This window comes from Arachis hypogaea, chromosome 17, assembly GCF_003086295.3.
Source record: "Arachis hypogaea cultivar Tifrunner chromosome 17, arahy.Tifrunner.gnm2.J5K5, whole genome shotgun sequence".
NCBI lineage: Eukaryota > Viridiplantae > Streptophyta > Magnoliopsida > Fabales > Fabaceae > Arachis > Arachis hypogaea.
Genome location: NC_092052.1, coordinates 25,656,159 through 25,681,156, shown reverse-complemented (window position 1 = coordinate 25,681,156; position 24,998 = coordinate 25,656,159). Strand labels below are relative to the sequence as shown.

General features: G+C 37.4%; 1 protein-coding gene across 3 annotated transcripts; it reads left to right on the top strand.

Annotated features, from left to right (window-relative positions):
- Positions 1-4,314: 4,314 nt before the first annotated feature.
- LOC112767117 (uncharacterized) lies at positions 4,315-22,829 on the top strand. 3 transcript variants are annotated; one of them, XR_011875071.1, is made up of 4 exons: positions 4,315-5,107; positions 5,179-5,269; positions 5,382-5,509; positions 7,926-8,128. XR_011875071.1 is itself a non-coding variant. In XM_072222617.1 (3 exons), the coding sequence occupies exons 1-3, from the start codon at positions 4,818-4,820 to the stop codon at positions 8,067-8,069; spliced, it is 525 nt and encodes a 174-aa protein (XP_072078718.1). In that variant the 5' UTR covers positions 4,340-4,817; the 3' UTR covers positions 8,070-8,128. The 3 variants fall into 3 exon arrangements, 1 of the variants encoding a protein (XP_072078718.1); XR_011875072.1 differs by lacking the exon at positions 7,926-8,128 and adding an exon at positions 22,212-22,829 and having other exon boundaries at positions 4,338-5,107; XM_072222617.1 differs by lacking the exon at positions 5,382-5,509 and having other exon boundaries at positions 4,340-5,107.
- Positions 22,830-24,998: the final 2,169 nt, after the last annotated feature.

The window sequence follows — 24,998 nt, the reverse complement described above, 5'->3', positions numbered from 1 at the left end:
GCGACGTGATATATTACAGGAGCAATCAACTTCTTAGTTAGTGTTGTTATTTTTTTTTCTCTTAAATAAAGAAGCATGTAGTTATAGTTAGAGTACTTTTATGGGTTTAGTATTATTATGTATGACTAGAATAGATATTGTATTAGTAACATGAAATAGGTTAATTGCCAAATTAATTTTTATTAGGCGTTGGAATGTATTTTTAATTACTTGTCTTTGTTGAATGAATTTTTTAAAATAAATAATTTAATTTTTTATTTACAAAACTAAGTAATTTGTAGAGTATTTAATTATTTTATTTTACTAAATGCATTCTTATTAAATAAATATCTTAAATGTTTGATTAGAAAATAATTTTTGGATTTTGAATTCTTTAGTTTGAACTTTATATTATTAATTTTGTTTTTCAAATATGTCATGTATTAAATTATTTTTTATTAAAATATTTTTTATTTTAACAAAGGTTTCGCTTACCACTTCATAAATGAGTTAGTTACACCTTTACAGTTACACCACCGGATGTCATTCTCTCTTACTTGAGGGAGGCTAGGTTTGGCGATGCGTGGCACTGTATGGATTTTGTATGTGATAACACCCTGATTTTTTCTTTTGTGGAGCACTGGCATTCGGAGACCTACACTTTTCACCTGCATTGGGATGAGTGCGCTATCACCCTGCAGAATGTTGTGTACCACCTTGGGTTACGCACCAACGGAGAGCCAGTGGGGTGGCTGTTTGCGAGACTTTTAGACATGGTACCAACACCCGACGTGGGAGTGGGTAAAGGAGCTCCTAGGGGGTAGAGGAAGGAGTCGTTTTCCATCAAACTGACGTGGCTGAGGGACAGGGTGCAGCATATGCCAGCTAGTGTAGATCTGGCCACCCTCTGATAGTACATGAGATGTTACATCATGTTACTAATTGGAGGTTACCTGATGACAGATAAATCAAATAATCAGATTCATATCAGGTGGCTTCCATTGTTAATCGACTTTGACAAGTGTCATAGTTTGTCTTGGAGATCTGCCATACATACATAGACGTACCACTCATTATACTCTACAACATATATATCGAGCCATCACAGACATTGTTGGATGCATGCCGTTGTTGATCTCATGGATATACCATAGATTTTCTACATGGTGTTCACTTGATAGGCAGATTTCCTGCTACAGATTGTTTGCAACACACATGATTTTTTTATTGATCAAACTCCACAACCCTTACTCACACTCCTCTAAATGCTGTAATTCTTCACACCTAGTATGATAGCCTCCCTACTTTTGAATCTGTGACCAATGCGAAACTCCACTCCACCGTCTATGTTATAATCGTATCCCCCTATATTGGAAAATTGAGTTTTCTCATGCATCGCATCCAGATTCAATGTGTGGTAGTGGCTGGCCACAGCTGACAACTCCGGTACTTGTTTTGGAGCAAAAAGATACTGAACTGTTTTATTTACAGGAGTCTTTGGTACAAACTCCTCCTTATCCTTAGAAGAACTACTGTAATTGCTATTGGCAACATATTTTTCATCCGACTCTTCACTGTTCACGTTCATGTACCCCAAAGGACTAGTATAGTGCAAAGGTATTGGTGCAAGATGTGGGTCATTTTAGACAAAATTCGAGCGCTTAGAACCATTACCATTCACATCAATAACCTCCATAAAATGTTTCATCACTTGTTGTGCGATGATTCTCCCGTGGACATCAAACATCGGGCACATATACTGATGAGCAGATATTTTATACGTTTTTTAAGGGTAATTTCATGTAGTTTTTAGTATGTTTTAGTTAGTTTTTAGTATATTTTTATTAGTTTCTAGGAAAAATTCATATTTTTGGACTTTACTATGAGTTTGTGTGTTTTTCTATGATTTTAGATATTTTCTGGCTGAAATTGAGGGAGCTGAACAAAAATCTGATTCAGGCTGAAAAAGGACTGCAGATGCTGTTGGATTCTGACCTCCCTGCACTTGAAATGGATTTTCTGGAGCTACAGAAGTCCAAATGGCGCGCTCTCAATTGCGTTGGAAATTAGACATCCAGGGCTTTCTAGCAATATATAAAAGTTCATACTTTGCTCAAGGATAAACGACGTAAACTGGCGTTCAACGCCAGTTTCATGTTGCATTCTGGCGTTAAACGCCAGAAACAGGTTACAAGTTGGAGTTAAACGCCAGAAACAGGTTACAACCTGGCGTTTAACTCTGGAAACAGCCTAGGCACGTGTAAAGCTCAAGTCTCAACCCCAGCACACACCAAGTGGGCCCCAGAAGTAGATTTCTGCACTATCTATCTTAGTTTACTCATTTTCTGTAAACCTAGGTTACTAGTTTAGTATTTAAACAACTTTTAGAGATTTATTTTGTACCTCATGACATTTTAGATCTAAACTTTGTACTCTTTGACGGCATGAGTCTCTAAACTCCATTGTTGGGGTGAGGAGCTCTGCTGTGTCCCGATGAATTAATGCAATTATTTCTGTTTTCTATTCAAACACGCTTGTTTCTATCTAAGATGTTCATTCGCACTTTAATATGATAGATGTGATGATTCGTGACACTCATCACCATTCTCAATCTATGAACGTGTGCCTGACAACCACCTCCGTTCTACCTTCGATTGAATGAGTATCTCTTAGATTCCTTAATCAGAATCTTCGTGGTATAAGCTAGAATCCATTGGCAGCATTCTTGAGAATCCGAAAAGTCTAAACCTTGTCTGTGGTATTCCGAGTAGGATTCAGGGATTGAATGACTGTGACGAGCTTCAAACTCACAAGGGTTGGGCGTAGTGACAAACGCAAAAGGATCAATGGATCCTATTCCAGCATGAGTGAGAACCGACAGATGATTAGCCATGCGGTGACAGCGCACCTGGACCATTTTCACTGAGAGGACGGATGGTAGCCATTGACAACGGTGATCCACCAACACACAGCTTGCCATAGGAGGAACCTTGCGTGCGTGAAGAAGAAGACAGGGGGAAAGCAGAGATTCAGAAGACAAAATATCTCCAAAACTCCATCATATTATCCATTACTGCATAACAAGTATTTAATTCATGCTCTTTTATTTTTTGCAATCCAAACTGATAATTATAATTGATATCCTGACTAAGAATTACAAGATAACCATAGATTGCTTCAAGCCAACAACCTCCGTGGGATTCGACCCTTACTCACGTAAGGTATTACTTGGACGACCCAGTGCACTTGCTGGTTAGTGGTACGAGTTGTGAAAAGTGTGATTTACAATTCGTGCACCAAGTTTTTGGCGCCGTTGCTGGGGATTGTTTGAGTTTGGACAACTGACGGTTTATTTTTGTTGCTTAGATTAGGAAAATTTTTTCTTTTTGGTTTAGAGTCTTCTATTATTGTTTTTGGTTGAAATTTCTTTTTTTTTAATCCTTATTTTCTCTTTTTAAATTTTTCAAAAATTTTTATAAACTAATAATTGAGTTTTTCTGTTTGAGTTTAGTTTCATATTTTAAGTTTAGTGTCGATTGCATTTTTTTTTCTTTTTAAATTTTCGAATTTGTGTTCATTATTCTTTCTTAATCTTCAAGTTGTTCTTATTTATTTTCCTTGTTTGATCTTTAGTTTTTCTTGTTCTGTGTCTTTTCTTGTTTTTCTTGTGCTTTTTCAAAATATCAGTTTTCAAAAAATTTTTTTTTATTAAATACCTTATTAAAACACTTTAAATTTATAACTCAATTGGCTAGAGCGTTGTGCTTATGTTGTTGGTAATTGGGAATTTTCCTTTTAAAACTTTTTCAAAAATAATTTCTTTTTGATTAAATCCTGTGCCAAACTTTTAAGTTTGGTGTTCTTGTAAGACCCAGAACTTTTGAAAAGTCTTATTATGATCAAGTCTCAAATCATATAGTTATTTATAGCCTTAATTTCGGAAATCATTTTTATTAAAGATAATTAAGGCAAGTTTTGATTTATTGGATTTGAGATAAGCTATGATTATTATCCAATTTTATAATTATTGGATTATTTTCCACATTCAGAGTATAAACTTGGTAATTGTGAAATAATAAGGATTTCCATATGATTTGAATTAAATAAGTAATATTTTCAATATTAATACTACTACTTTGGAAAATAAGGGATTTAATTATATTACTCCTAATTATTTGATTTGGGCATTTTATTGAAAGTAATTTGTAAAAATTGATGATTAAATAGTATTTTCTATATATAATTAGCGTTGGATTTAATTTGGGTTTCAATTACCATATTATTCCTATTTTTATGTGAAATTACTAAAATGCCCCTAACCCTAATTTTAAAAAAATGAAACCCTAACCCAGTAACCCGTACCCGACCCGGTTTCCCCTTTCTCCCACACTCAGCAGACCTCTTCCCCCCTTTCTTCAATTCGATGCACAGCAGCCACAATGTTTCCCTCATCCAGCAACAGCAGCACCCCACGGTTTCTTTCCCTTTTCCATGAAAGAAATGAATCAGAAGCAAAAAGGGGGAGATGGAGCAGAGCTATGAACAGGGGAGGGACAAGCAGCGCTACTGTCGCCGGTCACCTCGCCGCCGTGCCCAGATCGCGTCCAGCCCTCGTCACCGCCATTCGTCCTCAGCCTCATCGCGTTCTTGCTTGACCGCTGCTGCTCCCATGTCCTCCAACGGCGCTGCTGTTGTCGCCAATAGAGCCGCCACGAAGAGGAGGAAGGGCGCTGCTTCGCGCCTCGCCGCCGTCGCTCCTCTGAAAGGGGCAAAAAGTGGTCGCCGTCAAGCATGACGGGTGGAGGAGAGGGAGAACTCGCGTCTGAGACTAGGAGGAGATGGGGTTTCGCCGCTGTTGGGGTCTCACCGCCGCCATCCCCGTGGTGGCTGGTGTCGTCACTGGAGAAGACCACCGGAGTTGCTGTCTGCCTCTGCCTCGGGGTTCTGCAAGTTTCCGGAGCCCACTGCCGCCAGAGCTGCCCAGAACCACCGCTGTGGCTGCCGCTGGGATTGTGAACGGAAGGAGGAGATGCTGTTTCCGTTACAGCCACTCCCGGAGGAGAAGTCAACCGCGCCGCCGTACCGAGTTGCCGGAGAACGCCACTGCCGCCACCGAGCTCCACTGGCGGTAAGGCTTTTAAGTTGAGTTTTCCTTCTGTTAAGTTTCCTGGAACTTCATTGTCGCTGCGTGTGGTTCAGATCGCCGCTGCTGCTTGGGGCTGACTGCCGGGCTGCTGCCGAGCCGGTTCGGAGACCGCCGCTGTTTCGGTTCAGCCGTTCCTTTGGTTCGGTAAGCGTTTCGATCTGAAAGCCCTCTAGTTACTGCTCTATTATACGTTGAGGAGTTGTAGCATTTGTTGTTATGAGAGTTAATCTCGGTTATTATTATATATTGCGATTAGAGTCGTTGTGGTTGCTGAGAAAACGGTTTGGAGCTGAGGTTTTGGTAGTCGGGATTTTGATTGTTGATTTTGGGTCGAGGCAGAAAGGACGCTGTGATGCCTTTGAGTTATGGAATTTGCGTTTTGAGGTAGGGGCGCTTTCCAAAAACTATAGTTTATTATTGGAATTATTACATATGGGTACTGATGTGAGATATTGTGTACTTAGTGATTGTATCTGCCTTATGTATCAATTGATTGACTCGAATGACTATGGATGTTGGTTTGGCTGAATTGTAGTGTGGCTTGTGAAATGTAATGTTTGAAGTTGATTCTTTAAATATTTGAAATGAGTTTAATCCGTTGAGGATTGGTTTGAATTGAGTCAATATTTTGATGATGTGAAAGATAGAATGCTCTTGAAATTCAGCCTGGGTCGCTTTAATTGCTCTGGCTTTGATAAATGATTTATTGCCGAACCGATTCTTTAAAGCTTTATAAATGAGTTAAACCGGTTGATATTGAGTTGATTTCTGAAATAGTTCCCTTGAGATATGCCACTGAGGCGACTGTTGGATTTAGCTTGCTTTTGAATTGATTTCTGGTTTTGGGCTGTTAAAAAGGAATGAGAATCGGTTTAGTTGGGACCCGAACCGGGTGGCAAAAGTCCAAGTTTTAGGGGAGGTGCTGCCGAAATTTCTACAAAATCCTACTCTTGTTTGTAAAGTTATTTAAAAAGGGTTGGATTTGAGAAATTGTATTAATTGATTTATTAAGAGAATATTTATGTTTTCAAGCTTAATTTATTTAATGAACTTTATGCGTTGAGTTCAGCTTATTTAGAAACGAACTATTTGTACAGTTTGAATCACTGAAGGAAAGAATGAGACTCTAATATTGATTTCAATATAAAAAGGAGCTTTTAGTGATTTTAAAGGAATTTAGACTTTTGATTGAGTAATCAAGTTTGAGGCATTTTGGAAGAGTTAGAAAAATGGGTTCCAAAAAGAAACCTGAAAGTGGTTTGATTCAAATGAACCGGTTCCGTTTCAAATGAGTTGATTTTTGGACCGGGTTGGAACTTGTGATTTTGTATGATCGGTTTCATAATAAATTCAGTTTTATTTACTTGAACCGGGAATCTATGATTTTAAAAGTTTCAATGGATTTTAAGGAATTTATATAAGTTGACCTTCCCTAAAGACTTGGGACTCTGGCAAGAAACTTTTGTTATAAAATCCCATTGTTGGATGGGTGATTTTGAATGTTCCCAAAAAGAATCTTTAACTTTCCATGGTTTTGGAAGTTTTGGAAAGAGAATGCCGAAAGTGGCTTTGCTTAAAAAAGGAAACTCACTTTGAGTAAATTTGGCTTATGAGCCTGAGATGATTTGAAAATGAGATCTTCAAAGTCAAGGCTAAAAAGAGTTGAAACTCTATTTCAAGTGAAATGATTTGGGAAAAAGTGATTTATGGCTTAAATGCCGATTTTATGAATTTATGATGTTGAATGTGGAAGTGCTGTTTTGTTGTGAGCCGGAATGGCTATGTATGATTATAAATATTGGTTGGTTCTGGATTGAACCGTGAGCCGGAATGGCTGTGTATGATATGAATATTGGCTGGTTCTGGACTGAACCGTGAGCCGGATGGCTGAGATGGATGTTGATCCATGGATGAGATTGAATGCATGTTTATGCTGAATCATTGATAAATGTGAATGTTGCACTTCCACTATCTGAGATACGAGTTTCCCTGGGTAGTAGCAGTGGCTAGCCACCACGTGCTCCAGGTTGAGACTTGATACTCTGTTGACCCTATGTCGTAAGTGTGGCCGGGCACTGTGAAAGTCCCGGATGAGCTCGCCCCCGTAAATATTCACCAGTGAAGGTGATGGATATGGATCATGATTATGATCAAGTTTATGATGAGTATAACTCGAGTTGGGGATGCGCGACAGAGGGACAGTCCAGTGGTTAGCTACCAGGACTTGTCGGGTTGGCTCTATAACCGACAGATGATATCATCAGCCATTAGGGACAGGCATGCATCATATGCATCTATGTGACATTATTTGGGTGTGCATATCATACTTGGTTTGCCTATGTGATTAATTGCTAATTGTTCTACTTGCAATAACTGTTTGTTTGTGCTTGCATCTTCCTTTTTGTGTTTGCTACTGGGACTTTGTTGGATTGTGGTGATTGGTTGATGGTTGGATTGTTTGGGCCTAGGGCCGTGGTTGGAATGATATGAACCGATGGTTGATTTTGGTTTCGTGTTTCTGGTTTGGAATAAAATACGAAAAGCTATTTTGGTTCAGCATAGATAAACCTTCTGAAATGCTTTTGAATATTGTTTAAATGAACAGTTTCTTCTTTCAGAAAAAGGATTTCAGATTTCTCTTTTATTGTAAACGGTTGTTTTTGAAAAGAGGCATAAGATGGTTATTAATCACTGGTACGGTTTATCTTCACGTATCCTATTACAGTAATTCCCAAAAACCCTCTACTGAGAACCCTTTCGAGGATGATGTTCTCACCTCCCTACATTTTTCCCCTTTCAGGATATGGGCGCAGAAGTTACGAAGAGCTTATTTAATTGTTGTTGTGATGCTCTGTATTGTTTTAGTTATGGTTTATTGTACCCTCGCCTTGATCTTGATATAACCTGTAAGAGGGATAGGAATTGTATTGGATTATGTTTGTAATATTACTTATATATATATGTATGTATATATGTGGATGTACTCTTTATGAGTTTTTGTAAGTTGTATGGTATTTATGGATGTACGTTATCGAACGAAAGTATTTTTGGGAGCGGTATTGCGGTTTAAAGTTTTAAACAGGCTCATATTTTTAGTATTAAATAGTATAAGTGTCGTCGTAATGTCCGAGCTATCAGAGTCGCGCAGCCGGAAGTGTGAGCTCTGGTAGTTAGGGTGTTACATTATGGTATCAGAGCAGTTCTTCCTGTAGAGCCTGAGGAATGGACTGACTATGCTTCAGTTGCATACTCTGAGCGTTTGTCATGTAGTAGGTCTTGTCGAATGACGAGAATTAGAGCTTTATGCACATGACAGTCTATTGATTAACGCTGTTAGTCTTGCATTGCATAATTCCTGATATTAAGTTCGGCCGGCTTAATACTAGTGAAATATGTATATGAAAGCACTGATGGGTTATCATAGATGAAATCCTAGTTTTGAGTAAAGCGAATCGCGGGTTTTGGAAAAGTTGGAAACTACTTCTCGAGGCTATTCAGTTGTGTGTCTTGAATTCTGTTCGAGTTGACATGTTCTTTCATATCCTAACTTGAAGTTCTTATTTGCTAGACCTTTTGAAGAGTAATTCGATGTCTTCACTCTATTCCTCTATCCATATGTATTCTTGTTTGACCTTAAGTGCATATGCTGGTTTAAGATCTTTGTTGCATCTATCTTCCTCTGTTTGAGTTCTTCTTGATTCAAGTATTCTTTGATATAGCCTTGAACCTGTCTTAATGTGCTGTGACTTTTAACTCCGGATTCTGAGTCCATTCTTTGAGAAATTGTTGATTCAGTTTTTCTCTTACTTGACAGTGATCACAGCCAATTTTGAGATTTTATAAATTGCTGTTGATTAGATATATGCTTTTCTATATTTGAGACTTTGAAATTATTTATACAGTTTAACAACTATTTCTTTCTAATACTTTGCCTGTACTTTTACTGGTTTACGCAATTGTACTTATTTTAAAAGTAAATTTTGACCTTCTAGTAATTTTACTATAGTTCCAATGGACATCTTTATTTGATTGTGTATTTAGATATTTTCTGAAATACTGGAAAGAAAGAATTTTTCGCTTTCATTCCGGTTGAGTTTCGTTTGATAAGCTTTACTTAACTTATTTTGAATTGAGTTTGGTTTAGCATACTACATAGTTTATGCCATTGTTGTTCTTTTGAAAATGTTGGATTCATAGCTTTCTTCTTATGAACGGACTGGTTCCTTCTTAAGCTTTTCACCTCTATGAATGTCATACGTGATTCTGTTTTTAACTAATCTTTTACATCTTGTGAACATTACCATTGATCTTGGTTTGTCCCCTCTTGTGAATCTCATCCTTATGTGGGTCAGTTTGATTCGTTTCAGGATAGTACATTGTTTATTCTCCCATTATCTCTACAAGAGTTTTTAGTTAAAGATTTATCATTGAAAAATTACAAATGATTGAGTTGTCTTTTCTATGACTTTTGTATTCTTTTGGATCAATTTAAAACTTGTTTGATATTTCATGCTTAGTGGATCTTGTTTGAACTACTCTAATTTAAGATCCTTTCTTGCAAGGCTTGACTCCTTTTTAGTACATCTTAAACTTCTTGAATGTTCTTCTGAGATGGTGATTTTAAGGACACTTTTGGGAGTCTTGTTTTGAACTTTTTAAAGAAGTTTTGAATTCTCTTGTAAGAAGTTTTAAACGGAATTTATTTTCTGTTGCTTGATTTAGATTGAAACCATTGTTCGATTTTGACGAAGTTAATTTAAAATTTGGCATGTGCTATTTTAAGTGAGGTTTTGGAAAGTTTCCTTATTTAGTGGAAACCGGTTTGTTTGTAACGCACCACTTATTTCCTTACCAGATTGTAAGCAAATTTTTATCTCGGAGTTTCTTTTCTAAAAAGAGTTTAACTTCCTCTTTCGTACTTGCTATAAATGTTATACATGCTTGTTTGAATATGAAATTTTGAGAATTTTAAACAAGCATCTGATTATTTCCGAGTTTTTATGAACTGCTTTTGGTTAAGTTGTGCATTTAATTATCTTTCTAAAATATTTGAGGAAATATTTTAGCTCTTAGCCAAAGTTGTGTGCATTTGTTTTTGGAACTCTACAAAATCTACTTCAACATGGAATTGTATTGAAGTAAAGCCACATTTATGCTTTTGTTACTCTCTTGAAGGACATTTGTTGCTTAACTTTTCTTTTAGACTGCGAGGTGATTTTCCTGCAAGTTTTCGATTCTTTTAAGAACAATGTATTCATAAGTATTTTTAATCATGCCCTTGAGTTTTGTGAGCTTTGCCTTGGGTTTGAGATATTCTCTTTTGTAAACCTCATACTTCATCGACTCAGTTTGAGTTTGTTTCAAGCTGATGCGCTGGTTATCTTCTTGTTGATCCTATTGAACTTCTTTGATCTAAGGGTTATCTTTGAAGTTGTCAATTGAATTATGTCTAGCAAACTTTATTGCTTGAGCATCCTTGTTTATCTAGAATTGGATACACTCGCTCAAATCTATGAGTATCATTGTTGACATTTATCTCTCATTTCTAAATCTTGTATCCTTCTGAGTAGACTCGAGAATTGTTTTGATATCACGTGCGACTTGTAGACGTAGCAACGCGATGCGTTAGTTCTTTAAGACGTGATATGTGTATACGGAAGTTGAAGCGGTAGGTGTGCAACATTATGAGTTGTGGGTGTTTTGTTCCTTGCGAACGGTTTGCGGTTGTTAGGCTTATGATTGGTCATGAGGTTGTAAAATGATTGGTGGAGTTGGGAAGTTGAAGTTCTGAAGTGGGAACGAGAATTGTCAGCGAACGTTATGCCGCTGTTTAAATACCAACATTCCTTGCAGCCTCTTACCACACTAATTACCACTTTACTTTGTGAACGCCTATTTTGATTTGCACCCTATTTTGGCACCTCAAGTTTTGTAAAGCTTTGAGATCATATGACCTTGGGCATTGAGCCTATCTTGTAATGTTTGCTTTGCAACCATACTCCTACCTTTGTATCTTTATGCATACGACCATCCAAGTATTTGAAAACCGTATATATGTTTATATGTTGAGATATTTTTGCTTCTTCCTTAAATGTGTTAAGGGTGAACTGTTATGAAATTTCTTTCGTTTTGTATCAATTTTCGAGGACGAAAATTTTCATAAGGTGGGTAGGATGTAAGACCCAGAACTTTTGAAAAGTCTTATTATGATCAAGTCTCAAATCATATAGTTATTTATAGCCTTAATTTCGGAAATCATTTTTATTAAAGATAATTAAGGCAAGTTTTGATTTATTGGATTTGAGATAAGCTATGATTATTATCCAATTTTATAATTATTGGATTATTTTCCACATTCAGAGTATAAACTTGGTAATTGTGAAATAATAAGGATTTCCATATGATTTGAATTAAATAAGTAATATTTTCAATATTAATACTACTACTTTGGAAAATAAGGGATTTAATTATATTACTCCTAATTATTTGATTTGGGCATTTTATTGAAAGTAATTTGTAAAAATTGATGATTAAATAGTATTTTCTATATATAATTAGCGTTGGATTTAATTTGGGTTTCAATTACCATATTATTCCTATTTTTATGTGAAATTACTAAAATGCCCCTAACCCTAATTTTAAAAAAATGAAACCCTAACCCAGTAACCCGTACCCGACCCGGTTTCCCCTTTCTCCCACACTCAGCAGACCTCTTCCCCCCTTTCTTCAATTCGATGCACAGCAGCCACAATGTTTCCCTCATCCAGCAACAGCAGCACCCCACGGTTTCTTTCCCTTTTCCATGAAAGAAATGAATCAAAAGCAAAAAGGGGGAGATGGAGCAGAGCTACGAACAGGGGAGGGACAAGCAGCGCTACTGTCGCCGGTCACCTCGCCGCCGTGCCCAGATCGCGTCCAGCCCTCGTCACCGCCATTCGTCCTCAGCCTCATCGCGTTGGGGATGCGCGACAGAGGGACAGTCCAGTGGTTAGCTACCAGGACTTGTCGGGTTGGCTCTATAACCGACAGATGATATCATCAGCCATTAGGGACAGGCATGCATCATATGCATCTATGTGACATTATTTGGGTGTGCATATCATACTTGGTTTGCCTATGTGATTAATTGCTAATTGTTCTACTTGCAATAACTGTTTGTTTGTGCTTGCATCTTCCTTTTTGTGTTTGCTACTGGGACTTTGTTGGATTGTGGTGATTGGTTGATGGTTGGATTGTTTGGGCCTAGGGCCGTGGTTGGAATGATATGAACCGATGGTTGATTTTGGTTTCGTGTTTCTGGTTTGGAATAAAATACGAAAAGCTATTTTGGTTCAGCATAGATAAACCTTCTGAAATGCTTTTGAATATTGTTTAAATGAACAGTTTCTTCTTTCAGAAAAAGGATTTCAGATTTCTCTTTTATTGTAAACGGTTGTTTTTGAAAAGAGGCATAAGATGGTTATTAATCACTGGTACGGTTTATCTTCACGTATCCTATTACAGTAATTCCCAAAAACCCTCTACTGAGAACCCTTTCGAGGATGATGTTCTCACCTCCCTACATTTTTCCCCTTTCAGGATATGGGCGCAGAAGTTACGAAGAGCTTATTTAATTGTTGTTGTGATGCTCTGTATTGTTTTAGTTATGGTTTATTGTACCCTCGCCTTGATCTTGATATAACCTGTAAGAGGGATAGGAATTGTATTGGATTATGTTTGTAATATTACTTATATATATATGTATGTATATATGTGGATGTACTCTTTATGAGTTTTTGTAAGTTGTATGGTATTTATGGATGTACGTTATCGAACGAAAGTATTTTTGGGAGCGGTATTGCGGTTTAAAGTTTTAAACAGGCTCATATTTTTAGTATTAAATAGTATAAGTGTCGTCGTAATGTCCGAGCTATCAGAGTCGCGCAGCCGGAAGTGTGAGCTCTGGTAGTTAGGGTGTTACAGTTCTCTTGTTATTTTTCTTTAATTTTCGAAAAGTTATTTTTAGTTTTCTAAAAGTTTTAAATTTGGTGTTCTTTTTATGTTCTTGAATCTTTGAATTTTGTTCTTGTTGTTCTTGTGAGTCTTCAAGGTGTTCTTGAGTCTTCTTTGTATTTTGATCTTAAAATTTTTAAGTTTGGTGTTCCTTGGTGTTTTGCCTCCAAAATTTTTAAAAATAAGGAGCATTGGATCTAAAAATTTTAAGTTTTGTGTCTTTTTATTATTTTTCTCTTTCCTCATTGAATTCAAAAATATCTTTTCCCTTTATTTTAACTGATTTTTCGAAAATTACCTTTAAAAATTCAGATTTTTATTTTAAAAATCAAATCTTTTCAAAATTCAAAATCTTATTCAAAAATCATATTCAAAAAATTTCAAATATTTTCAATTAATTAGTCAATTCAACATTCAAATTTCTTTTTATTTTCTTTTTCTTTTAATTTTTGAAATCTATATTTTATTTTCTAATTATTTTATTTTATTTTATTTCATTTTTTTTTCGGTTATTTTTAATTAAATAAAACAAAAAAATAATAAAATAAAAATATATTTTACTTGCAATTCACATTATCTCCCTTTCTCCGTCATGAATCTAAGTAGAAATGAACAGTCTAGAAGGACTCTGGGATCATATGCTAATCCCACTACTGCTGCATATGGGAGTAGTATCTGTATACCCTCCATCAAAGCAGGCAGTTTTGAGCTAAATCATCAGCTCATTGTCATGGTGCAGCAAAACTGCAGTATTCCGGTCTTCCACAGAAAGAACCTATTGAGTTTCTGGCACAATTCTTGCAAATTGCTGACACAGTACTCGACAAGGAGGTAGATCAGGATGTATACAGACTGTTACTATTTCCGTTTGCTGTAAAAGATCAAGCTAAAAGGTAGTTAAATAACCAACCCACAGCAAGCATAAGGACATGGAAACAGTTATCAGACAAATTCCTGAATCAATATTTCCCTCCAAAAAGGATGACACAGCTAAGGCTGGATATCCAAGGCTTTAAACAAGAGGATGATGAATCACTTTATAATGCCTGGAAAAGGTACAGAGGGATGCTAAGGAAATGCCCATCTGAAATATTTTCAGAGTGGGTGCAGTTAGACATCTTCTACTATGGGCTTACAAAAGGAGCTCAGATGTCCCTAGACCACTCAACTGGTGGATCTATACACATGAAGAAAACTATTGAAGAGGCTCAAGAGCTTATTGATATAGTTGCCAGAAACCAGCATCTGTACATAAGTAATGGGTCCTCCATAAAAGAAGAAGCCAAAGCAGTATCTACTGAACTCGGTCCTCCAGAACAAGTTGCTGAACTCAATCAACAATTGTGCTTTCTAACAAAACAGCTAGCAGAATTCAAGGAGATGCTACAAGACACTAAAAATGCTAATAAAAATATGGAGGCACAATTGAATCAGACAAAACAGCAGTTATCAAAGCAGATAACAGAAGAGTGCCAGGCAGTTCAATTAAGAAGTGGAAAAACATTAAATACCTCGCTTCAGAGCAGCAGAAAGCCAAGGAAAGAACAACTGACAGAGGATGAGCAAAATATCATCCAAAATCCCTCTGAGGACAGTAAGAGCCCAGAGAAGAATGATTCTGGCGCTCAAACGCCAGAAAAGGATGGAGAGCTGGTGTTAAACGCCCAACCCATGTTCAGTTCTGGCGTTCAAACGCCACAAACAAGCAAGGAGTTGGCGTTAAACGCCCAAAGAAAACTCAGTTCTAGTGTTCAAACGCCAGGAACAGGTAAGGAGTTGGCGTCCAACGCCAATCCAGCTTCCACCCCTGGCATTCAAACGCCAGTGAGGGATCAGACACACACAAGTGTTGATAACAACCCCTCTAAAAAGGCTTCTCCAACCACCTCTGTAGAAAATAAACCTGCAGCAACCAAGGTTGAAGAATACAAATCCAAAATGCCTTATCCTCAAAAACTCCGCCAAGAGGAGCAGGATAGGCAATTTGCTCGCTTTGCAGACTATCTCAGGACTCTTGAAATAAAGATTCCATTTGCAGAGGCATTTGAGCAAATACCTTCTTATGCCAAGTTCATGAAAGAGATCTTGAGTCATAAGAAGGATTGGAAAGAAACTGGAAGAGTTCTCCTCACTGAAGAATGCAGTGCAGTCATTCTGAAAAGCTTCCCAGAAAAGCTTAAAGATCCCGGGAGCTTCATGATACCATGCACATTAGAGGGTAATTGCACCAAGACAGCTTTATGTGATCTTGGGGCAAGTATCAATCTAATACCTGCATCCACTATCAGAAAGCTTGGTGTAACTGAAGAAGTCAAACCAACCCGGATATATCTCCAACTTGCTGATGGCTCCATTAAATACCCATCAGGCGTGATTGAAGACATGATTGTCAGGGTTGGGCCATTCGCCTTCCCCACTGACTTTGTAGTGTTGGAAATGGAGGAGCACAAGAGTGCTACTCTCATTCTAGGAAGACCTTTCCTAGCAACTGAATGAACTCTCATTGATGTCCAAAAGGGGGAAGTAACCCTGAGAGTCAATGAGGATGAGTTTAAGTTGAATGCTGTCAAAGCCATGCAGCATCCAGACATACCAAAAGACTGCATGAAAGTTGATCTTATTGACTCTTTAGTAGAGGAGATCAACATGGCTGCGAGTTTCGAATCAGAGCTGGAAGACATCTTTAAAGATGTTCAGCCTGATCTGGAGTATTCAGAGGAATTGAAAGAGCCTCTGGAAATTCCTCAGGAAGAGGAAAAACCTCCTAAACCCAAGCTCAAACCATTACCACCATCCCTGAAATATGCATTTCTGGGAGAAGGTGACACTTTTCCAGTGATCATAAGCTCTGCTTTGAATTCACAGGAAGAGGAAGCACTACTTCAAGTGCTAAGGACACACAAGACAGCTCTTGGGTGGTCCATAAGTGACCTTAAGGGCATAAGCCCAGCTAGATGCATGCACAAGATCCTATTGGAGGATGATGCTAAGCCAGTGGTTCAACCACAGAGGCGGTTAAATCCAGCCATGAAGGAAGTAGTGCAGAAAGAGGTCACCAAGTTACTGGAGGCTGGGATTATTTATCCTATTTCTGATAGCCCCTGGGTGAGCCCTGTTCAAGTTGTCCCCAAAAAGGGAGGCATGATAGTGGTTCATAATGAAAAAAATGAACTGGTTCCTACAAGAACAGTTACAGGGTGGCGCATGTGTATTTACTACAGAAGACTCAATACAGCCACCAAAAAGGATCATTTTTCTTTACCATTCATAGACCAGATGCTAGAGAGACTAGCAGGTCATGATTTTTACTGCTTTTTGGATGGCTATTCAGGTTACAACCAAATTGCAGTAGATCCCCAGGATTAAGAGAAAACTACATTTTCATGTCCATCTGGAGTATTTTCCTACAGAAGGATGCCATTTGGGCTGTGTAACGCACCTGCAACCTTTCAGAGATGCATGCTCTCTATTTTCTCTGACATGGTGAAAAAATTTCTGGAAGTCTTCATGGATGACTTCTCAGTATATGGAGACTCATTCAGCTCCTGTCTTGATCACCTGACACTAGTTCTGAAAAGATGCCAAGAGACTAACCTGGTTTTAAACTGGGAAGAATGTCATTTTATGGTGACTGAAGGGATTGTCCTTGGGCACAAAATTTCAAACAAGGGAATAGAGGTGGATCAAGCTAAAGTAGAAGTAATTGAAAAATTACCACCACCTGCCAATGTTAAGGCAATCAGAAGCTTTCTGGGGCATGCAGGATTCTATAGGAGGTTTATAAAGGATTTTTCAAAAATCGCAAAACCTCTGAGCAATCTACTAGCTGCTGACACGCCATTTGTATTTGACACAGAGTGTCTGCAGGCGTTTGAAACCCTGAAAGCTAAGCGGGTCACAACACCAGTTATTTCTGCACCAGACTGGACATTACCATTCGAATTAATGTGTGATGCCAGTGACCAAGCCATTGGTGCAGTATTGGGGCAGAGGCATGACAAGCTCCTGCATGTCATTTATTATGCTAGCCGTGTTTTAAATGATGCCCAGAAAAATTACACAACCACAGAAAAGGAATTGCTTGCAGTGGTTTATGCCATTGACAAGTTTAGATCTTACTTAGTAGGATCAAAAGTGATTGTGTACACTGACCATGCTGCTCTTAAATATCTACTTACAAAGCAGGATTCAAAATCCAGGCTCATAAGATGGGTGTTGCTTCTGCAAGAGTTTGATATAGAATTAAGAGACAGAAAAGGGACAGAAAACCAAGTGGCTGATCATCTGTCCCGGATAGAGCCAGTAGAAGGGACGTCCTTTCCCTCTATTGAAATCTCTGAAACCTTTCCGGATGAGCATTTGTTTGCCATTCAGGAAACACCATGGTTTGCAGACATTACAAACTATAAAGCTGCAAGGTTCATACCCAAGGAGTACAGCAGGAAACAAAAGAAAAAATTAATTACTGATGCAAAGTATTACTTGTGGGATAAACCCTATCTCTTTAAGTGGTGTGCAGACGGAATAATCAGAAGGTGTGTGCCTAGAGAAGAAGCACAAAAGATCTTATGGCATTGCCATGGGTCACAATATGGAGGACATTTCGGAGGTGAGCGAACAGCCACCAAGGTCCTCCAATGTGGCTTCTACTGGCCTACCCTCTATAGAGATTCCCGAGAGTTTGTACGTAACTGTGACAGTTGCCAGAGAGCTGGTAATCTGCCTCATGGTTATGCCATGCCTCAACAAGGAATCTTGGAGATAGAGTTATTTGATGTATAGGGTATTGACTTCATGGGGCCTTTCCCACCATCATACTCAAACACTTATATTCTGGTTGCAGTCGACTATGTATCTAAATGGGTAGAAGCCATTGCCACACCACTAATGATACTAAGACAGTGTTAAAGTTCCTCCAGAAACATATCTTCAGCAGGTTTGGTGTCCCTAGAGTACTAATCAGTGATGGGGGCACTCACTTCTGCAACAAACAGCTTTACTCTGCCATGGTCCGGTATGGAATTAGCCACAAAGTGGCAACTCCATATCATCCACAGACAAATAGGCAAGCTGAAGTCTCTAACAGAGAACTAAAAAAAATCCTGGAATGGACTGTAAGTACCCGTAGAAAGGATTGGGCAAGAAGCTTGGATGATGCTCTGTGGGCTTACAGAACAGCATTCAAGACTCCTATAGGGACCTCTCTATACCAGCTTGTGTATGGTAAGGCCTGTCATCTGCCCGTGGAACTGGAATACAAAGCCTACTGGGCAACCAGATTCCTAAACTTTGATGCCAAATTAGCTGGAGAAAAAAGATTGCTCCAGCTGAATGAGCTAGAGGAATTCAGACTCACTGCTTTTGAAAATGCCAAGCTTTACAAAGAGAAAGCAAAAAGGTGGCATGACAGAAAGTTGTCATCTAGAGTCTTTGAACCAAGACAGAAGGTTCTGCTGTTTAACTTTAGGCTCAGACTATTCCCTGGAAAACTGAAATCCCGGTGGAGGGGACCATATGTGATTACAAGTGTGTCACCATATGGCTATGTAGAGCTTCAAGACATTGATTCTAATAAGAAGTTCATTGTTAATGGACAGAGAATCAAACATTATCTTGAAGGCAATGTTGAGCAAGAATGCTCAAAGCTTAGGCTAGATTAAAAAAAAAAACTCAACAAGGTCCAGCTAAAGACAATAAAGAAGCGCTTGCTAGGAGGCAACCCAGCCATTAGCAAAACTCTTTCTGCTATTTTATTTTATTCTATTCTTCATTTTATTTATTTTTAAAGCATATAAGTTCAATATTGACAAGGTAAAGAATCAATTGCATAAGTTCACAGGGCTACAGAAGGATTCAGAGCACAAAATAGGAAAAAGGAGCTCACTAGCAAGAAAACGCCAGTAAGAGGCACAATTGGGCGTTAAACGCCCAAAAGGAGCATCTACTGGGCGTTTAACGCCAGTAGAGATAGCCATCTGGGCGTTAAACGCCAGAAAGAAGCAGCTTCTGGGCGTTTAACGCCAGATTTACAGCATCCTGGGCGTTCAGAAAAACGCCCAGTGACAAAGGAGTTTCTGGCATTTAACGCCAGCTGGAAGCAACAGCTGGGCGTTAAACGCCCAGACCAAGCACCAATTGGGTGCCCAAAACATGCAGCAGTTGGGCGTTTAACGCCAGGATTGTGGGGAGTAGGCAATTTCGTTTTCAATTCAAATTTTTTCCATTTTTTATGTTTCAATTCATGATTTCTTGCACAAACATGTTACAAATCCTAATTTTTCAAATCTTTTTTCAAAAGATATCAAATGTATCTTAATTCATAAACCCTTTTTTTTAATCCTCTTCAAATCCTTTTCAAAACAAATCTATCTCTTTTCCTTCTACAATCTTTTCAACTCATCAATATCTTTTCCAAATCTTCACAACATCTTTTTCAAAACAAAGTTATCTTTTTCAAATATCTTCCATATTATTCATATCTTTTAAATTTTAAAGTGCATCCTTTTCCTATCATACTTATCTTTTACAAATCATATCTTTTATCATATCTTCTTCAAAATTTTCGAAAACCCACCCCCCTTCCCTTTAAATCCTAGTTCGGCCTCCCCCCCACCTCCACAATTCGGACTTGACTCTCCTCATATCCCTCTCCTTTCTTTTCTTTTGATTGAGGACAAGTAAACCTCTAAGTTTGGTGTGTTTATCCGTGATCACTAAGCCAATACCCACTAAGATCATGGCTCCTAAGGAAAAACAAACCAACTCAAGAGGCAAGAAAGAGAATATTCCAAAACCACTTTGGAATCAAGGGAAGTTCTCAACCAAAGAACATTCAGATCATTACTACAAAATAATGGGTCTAAGGTCAGTGATTCCAGAAGTTAAATTCGATCTGAAAGAAGACGAATATCCGGAGATCCAAGAGCAAATTCAAAACAGGAGCTGGGAAGTCCTAGCTAATCCTGAAACAAAGGTGGGAAGAAACATGGTTCAGGAATTCTACACAAATCTGTGGCAGACGGACAGGCAGAGAATAGCGGGAACTGCATTCTATAACTATAGAACTCTGGTTAGAGGGAAGATTGTTCACACCCACCCTGATAAAATAAGGGAGATCTTCAAGCTGTCTCAACTGCAAGATGACCTAGACTCCTTAATAGGAGAATGATGAGATCAAACCTGAACCTGGACAAAATCCTAGAGGACATATGTCTCCCTGGAGCTAAATGGACAACCAACACAAAGGGTGCCCCGAACCAACTCAAAAGAGGAGATCTCAAATCAGTCGCCAGAGGCTGGCTGGACTTCATTGGGCGCTCTATACTGCCCACTAACAACCGCTCTGAAGTCACCATCAGAAGAGCAGTAATGATTCATTGCATTATGCTGGAAAAAGAAGTGGAAGTTCATCAGCTGATTGCTTGTGAGCTTTACAAAATTGCAAACAAGAACTCCAAAGATGCCATATTGACTTATCCAAGCTTGGTCTCTCTGTTATGTAAAGATGCTGGGATAAAAATGGGAGTAGATGAGTACATCCCAGTTGAGCTACCAATCACCAAAAAGTCTATGGAAGGACAACAAGTGCAGGACGAACCCATCAAGAGGAGAGCACAGGAATTCCTCCCGAAAATCCCTCAAATTGAATACTGGGAGCGCCTAGAAGCATCTGTCACCAAGTTGCAAGAAGCTGTGGATCAACTGAAGGAAGAACAGCAAAATCAAAACAGCATGCTCTGCAAACTGCTTAGAGAACAAGAAGAGCAAGGGCGTGAACTGAAGGAACTGAAGCGCAAGAAGCTATCTCTTGAAGGGCCAAGCACTCCACAGACTAAAGAGGCATCCACCTCCCAAATTCAAGGTTGTTGAGTTCTAATCTTAGCCTTAACTTTGTGATAATTGTTCTTATTAGAAATTTACCTTAGAAGTTTTATATGAGTAGTAGTAATTAGTATCTCTATTTTGATTTTATCTCCAATTAAGCTATAATTTATTTTTCTCATCATCATCAAACATGAATAAAATAGCAAATTTTTAGAATAAGGAGGCAATATTTTTTTTCGAGTTCTTAATAGGAAAAATTCTAATTATCTATATGTGGTGGCAATGCTTTTTGTCTTCTGAATGAATGCCTGAACAGTGCATGTTTTTTATATTGAATTTTATGAATGTTAAAATTGTTGGCTCCTGAAAGAATGATGAACAAGAGAAATATTATTGATGATCTGAAAAATTATGAAATTGATTCTTGAAACAAGAAAAAGCAGCAAAAAAAATAGAAAAAGAAAAAGAAGAAGGAGCAGTAGAAAAAGCCAGTAGCCCTTAAAACCAAAAGGCAAGGGTAAAAAAAGGATCCAAGGCTTTGAGCATTAATGGATAAGAGGGTCTAAAAGGAATAAAATCCTGGCCTAAGCGGCTAAACTAAGCTGTCCCTAACCATGTGCTTGTGGCGTGAAGGTGTCAAGTGAAAACTTGAGACTGAGCGGTTAAAGTCGAGGTCCAAAGCAAAAACAGAGTGTGCTTAAGAACTCTGGACACCTCTAATTGGAAACTTTAGCAAAGCTAAGTCACAATCTAAAAAGGTTCACCCAGTTATGTGTCTGTGACATTTATGTATCCGGTGGTATTACTGGAAAACAAAGTGCTTAGGGCCACGGCCAAGACTCATAAAATAGCTGTGTTTAAGAATCAACATACTAAACTAGGAGAATCAATAATACTATCTGAATTCTGAGTTCCTATGGATGCCAATCATTTTGAATTTCAAAGGATAAAGTGAAATGCCAAAACTGTTCGGAAGCAAAAAGCTACCAGTCCCGCTCATTTGATTAAAATCTGAGCTTCACTTAAAACTCTGAGATATTATTGCTTCTTGATTTCTTTTCATCCTATTTTATTTGTCTAGTTGCTTGGGGACAAGCAACAGTTTAAGTTTGGTGTTGTGATGAGCGGATATTTTATACGCTTTTTTAGGGTAATTTCATGTAGTTTTTAGTATGTTTTAGTTAGTTTTTAGTATATTTTTATTAGTTTCTAGGAAAAATTCATATTTTTGGACTTTACTATGAGTTTGTGTGTTTTTCTGTGATTTCAGGTATTTTCTGGCTGAAATTGAGGGAGCTGAACAAAAATCTGATTCAGGCTGAAAAAGGACTGCAGATGCTGTTGGATTCTGACCTCCCTGCACTTGAAATGGATTTTCTGGAGCTACAGAAGTCCAAATGGCGCGCTCTCAATTGCGTTGGAAATTAGACATCCAGGGCTTTCTAGCAATATATAAAAGTTCATACTTTGCTCAAGGATAAATGACGTAAACTGGCGTTCAACGCCAGTTCCATGTTGCATTCTGGTGTTAAACGCCAGAAACAGGTTACAAGTTGGAGTTAAACGCCAGAAACAGGTTACAACCTGGCGTTTAACTCTGGAAACAGCCTAGGAACGTGTAAAGCTCAAGTCTCAGCCCCAGGACACACCAAGTGGGCCCCAGAAGTGGATTTCTACACTATCTATCTTAGTTTACTCATTTTCTGTAAACCTAGGTTACTAGTTTAGTATTTAAACAACTTTTAGAGATTTATTTTGTACCTCGTGACATTTTAGATCTAAACTTTGTACTCTTTGACGGCATGAGTCTCTAAACTCCATTGTTGGGGGTGAGGAGCTCTGCTGTGTCTCGATGAATTAATGCAATTATTTCTGTTTTCTATTTAAACACGCTTGTTTCTATCTAAGATGTTCATTCGCACTTCAATATGATGGATGTGATGATCCGTGACACTCATCACCATTCTCAACCTATGAATGTGTACCTGACAACCACCTCCGTTCTACCTTCGATTGAATGAGTATCTCTTGGATTCCTTAATCAGAATCTTCGTGGTATAAGCTAGAATCCATTGGCAGAATTCTTGAGAATCCGAAAAGTCTAAACCTTGTCTGTAGTATTCCGAGTAGGATTCAGGGATTGAATGACTGTGACGAGCTTCAAACTCACAAGGGTTGGGCGTAGTGACAAACGCAAAAGGATCAATGGATCCTATTCTAGCATGAGTGAGAACCGACAGATGATTAGCCGTGCGGTGACAGCGCACCTGGACCATTTTCACTGAGAGGACGGATGGTAGCCATTGACAACGGTGATCCACCAACACACAACTTGCCATAGGAGGAACCTTGCGTGCGTGAAGAAGAAGACAGGGGGAAAGCAGAGATTCAGAAGACAAAGCATCTCCAAAACTCTAATATATTCTCCATTACTGCATAACAAGTATTTAATTCATGTTCTTTTATTTTTCGCAATCCAAACTGATAATTATAATTGATATCCTGACTAAAAATTACAAGATAACCATAGATTGCTTCAAGCCAACAATCTCCATGGGATTCGACCCTTACTCACGTAAGGTATTACTTGGACGACCCAGTGCACTTGCTGGTTAGTGGTACGAGTTGTGAAAAGTGTGATTTACAATTCGTGCACCATATACTCATCGCTTTCGAGCCAAAAAACACGAAATCGAAATACTCAATTTTTCATCGGTGCTAACAACTTATACCCAACTCTTCCAACCTCCTTTCCCCCATTAGCACCGATGCTCATCAATATTAGACTCTTCAACTTAGATAGAGAACTTAATCTTCGAATGTGCAAAAGAATAGGACTATCACACTCAAACACAACCCTATCGTCACTATTTCTCATGTGACAATTAGGATATATACTTACAAAAATATATTTACTACCACTATATAGTTTTGCTAAACTTATTGAATGAATGGAGAAAAAAGAAGTGATATGTTTGTGAGGAAGCCTAAGACTTGTAGATCCTTTTATAGCTAGTTGAATTTTGTCGTACTATATCTTGTTTACAGTGTAAACAACATAATTGTACACTTATCTCGTTTACATTGTAAACGAATTGAATTTGACTGTATCTTGCTTGTATCTCATTTGCACCTATGATATTTGTTTGCAAAAACGTATTTTATCTCATTTACACGGTAAACGAAATATGTTCAATCTCCAAACAAGATAAGAAAGGAGACACAAATTTAATAATACTCTACAAACTATTTATTTCGTAAATAAAATAATTAAATTATTTATTTTAAAAAAAATTATGTATATATAATATAAATATAAATTATATTAATTTATATATGAAAAACTAATAAATGCATATATAATTGGTTTTTATTTTTATTTTTTATTTTTTAAAGTATCTCTTGTCATTTATAATAACTATATTTTTGTTTATCACTATTCATTTATTTAATAGTAAATAATCGATTGGGAGATATTTTTTCTCACATTTATCTCTTGTCATTTATACTAACTTATGTCTCACTACAGGACACGCGCCGAATAGCGGCGGTTTAATTGCCGAAAAGATCTTAAAGATATATTTTAAAAATATTATAAAAGAATATTTTATTAAAATTATTAAAATATAATTTTTTATATTTTTAATATATTAAATACATTAAAATTTAAAGATATTTTTATTATTATACTCTTAAAATATTTCTTTAAACACAAAATAGTTAAATTCTAAATATTGTACTCACTTATTTTTTTCTTTTGTCAACTCTCTAAAATAATTTTGGTGTAATTATTTGTATTTTTTTAAAATGATTCTATCCTGATGTTAATAAAAAATAAATAAAATTCATATATAATTATTTTAATATAAAAAAAATCATTAAAAGTTATTAAATAATAATTTAATTAAATTTATCAAATAATCTAACTGTCTTTATTAATTATATATTAAGGTTATATCAACGTAACTGCATATAAATTTTCATGAAATAATAAATAGCACTTAAAATTCAAACACCCTAACAAAAATTCCTTATCCAATTTCTCTTATCCATTGAC

What these genes read in the sequence shown, in the direction of transcription:
- LOC112767117 (XM_072222617.1), top strand. Translation starts at nt 4,818, where the DNA reads ATGGGGTTTCGCCGCTGTTGGGGTCTCACCGCCGCCATCCCCGTGGTG. An exon ending in GCCACCGAGCTCCACTGGCG is followed by an intron (nt 5,108 to 5,178) that starts GTAAGGCTTTTA and finishes CGTGTGGTTCAG; the next exon opens with ATCGCCGCTGCTGCTTGGGG. An exon ending in TCAGCCGTTCCTTTGGTTCG is followed by an intron (nt 5,270 to 7,925) that starts GTAAGCGTTTCG and finishes TTCCCCTTTCAG; the next exon opens with GATATGGGCGCAGAAGTTAC.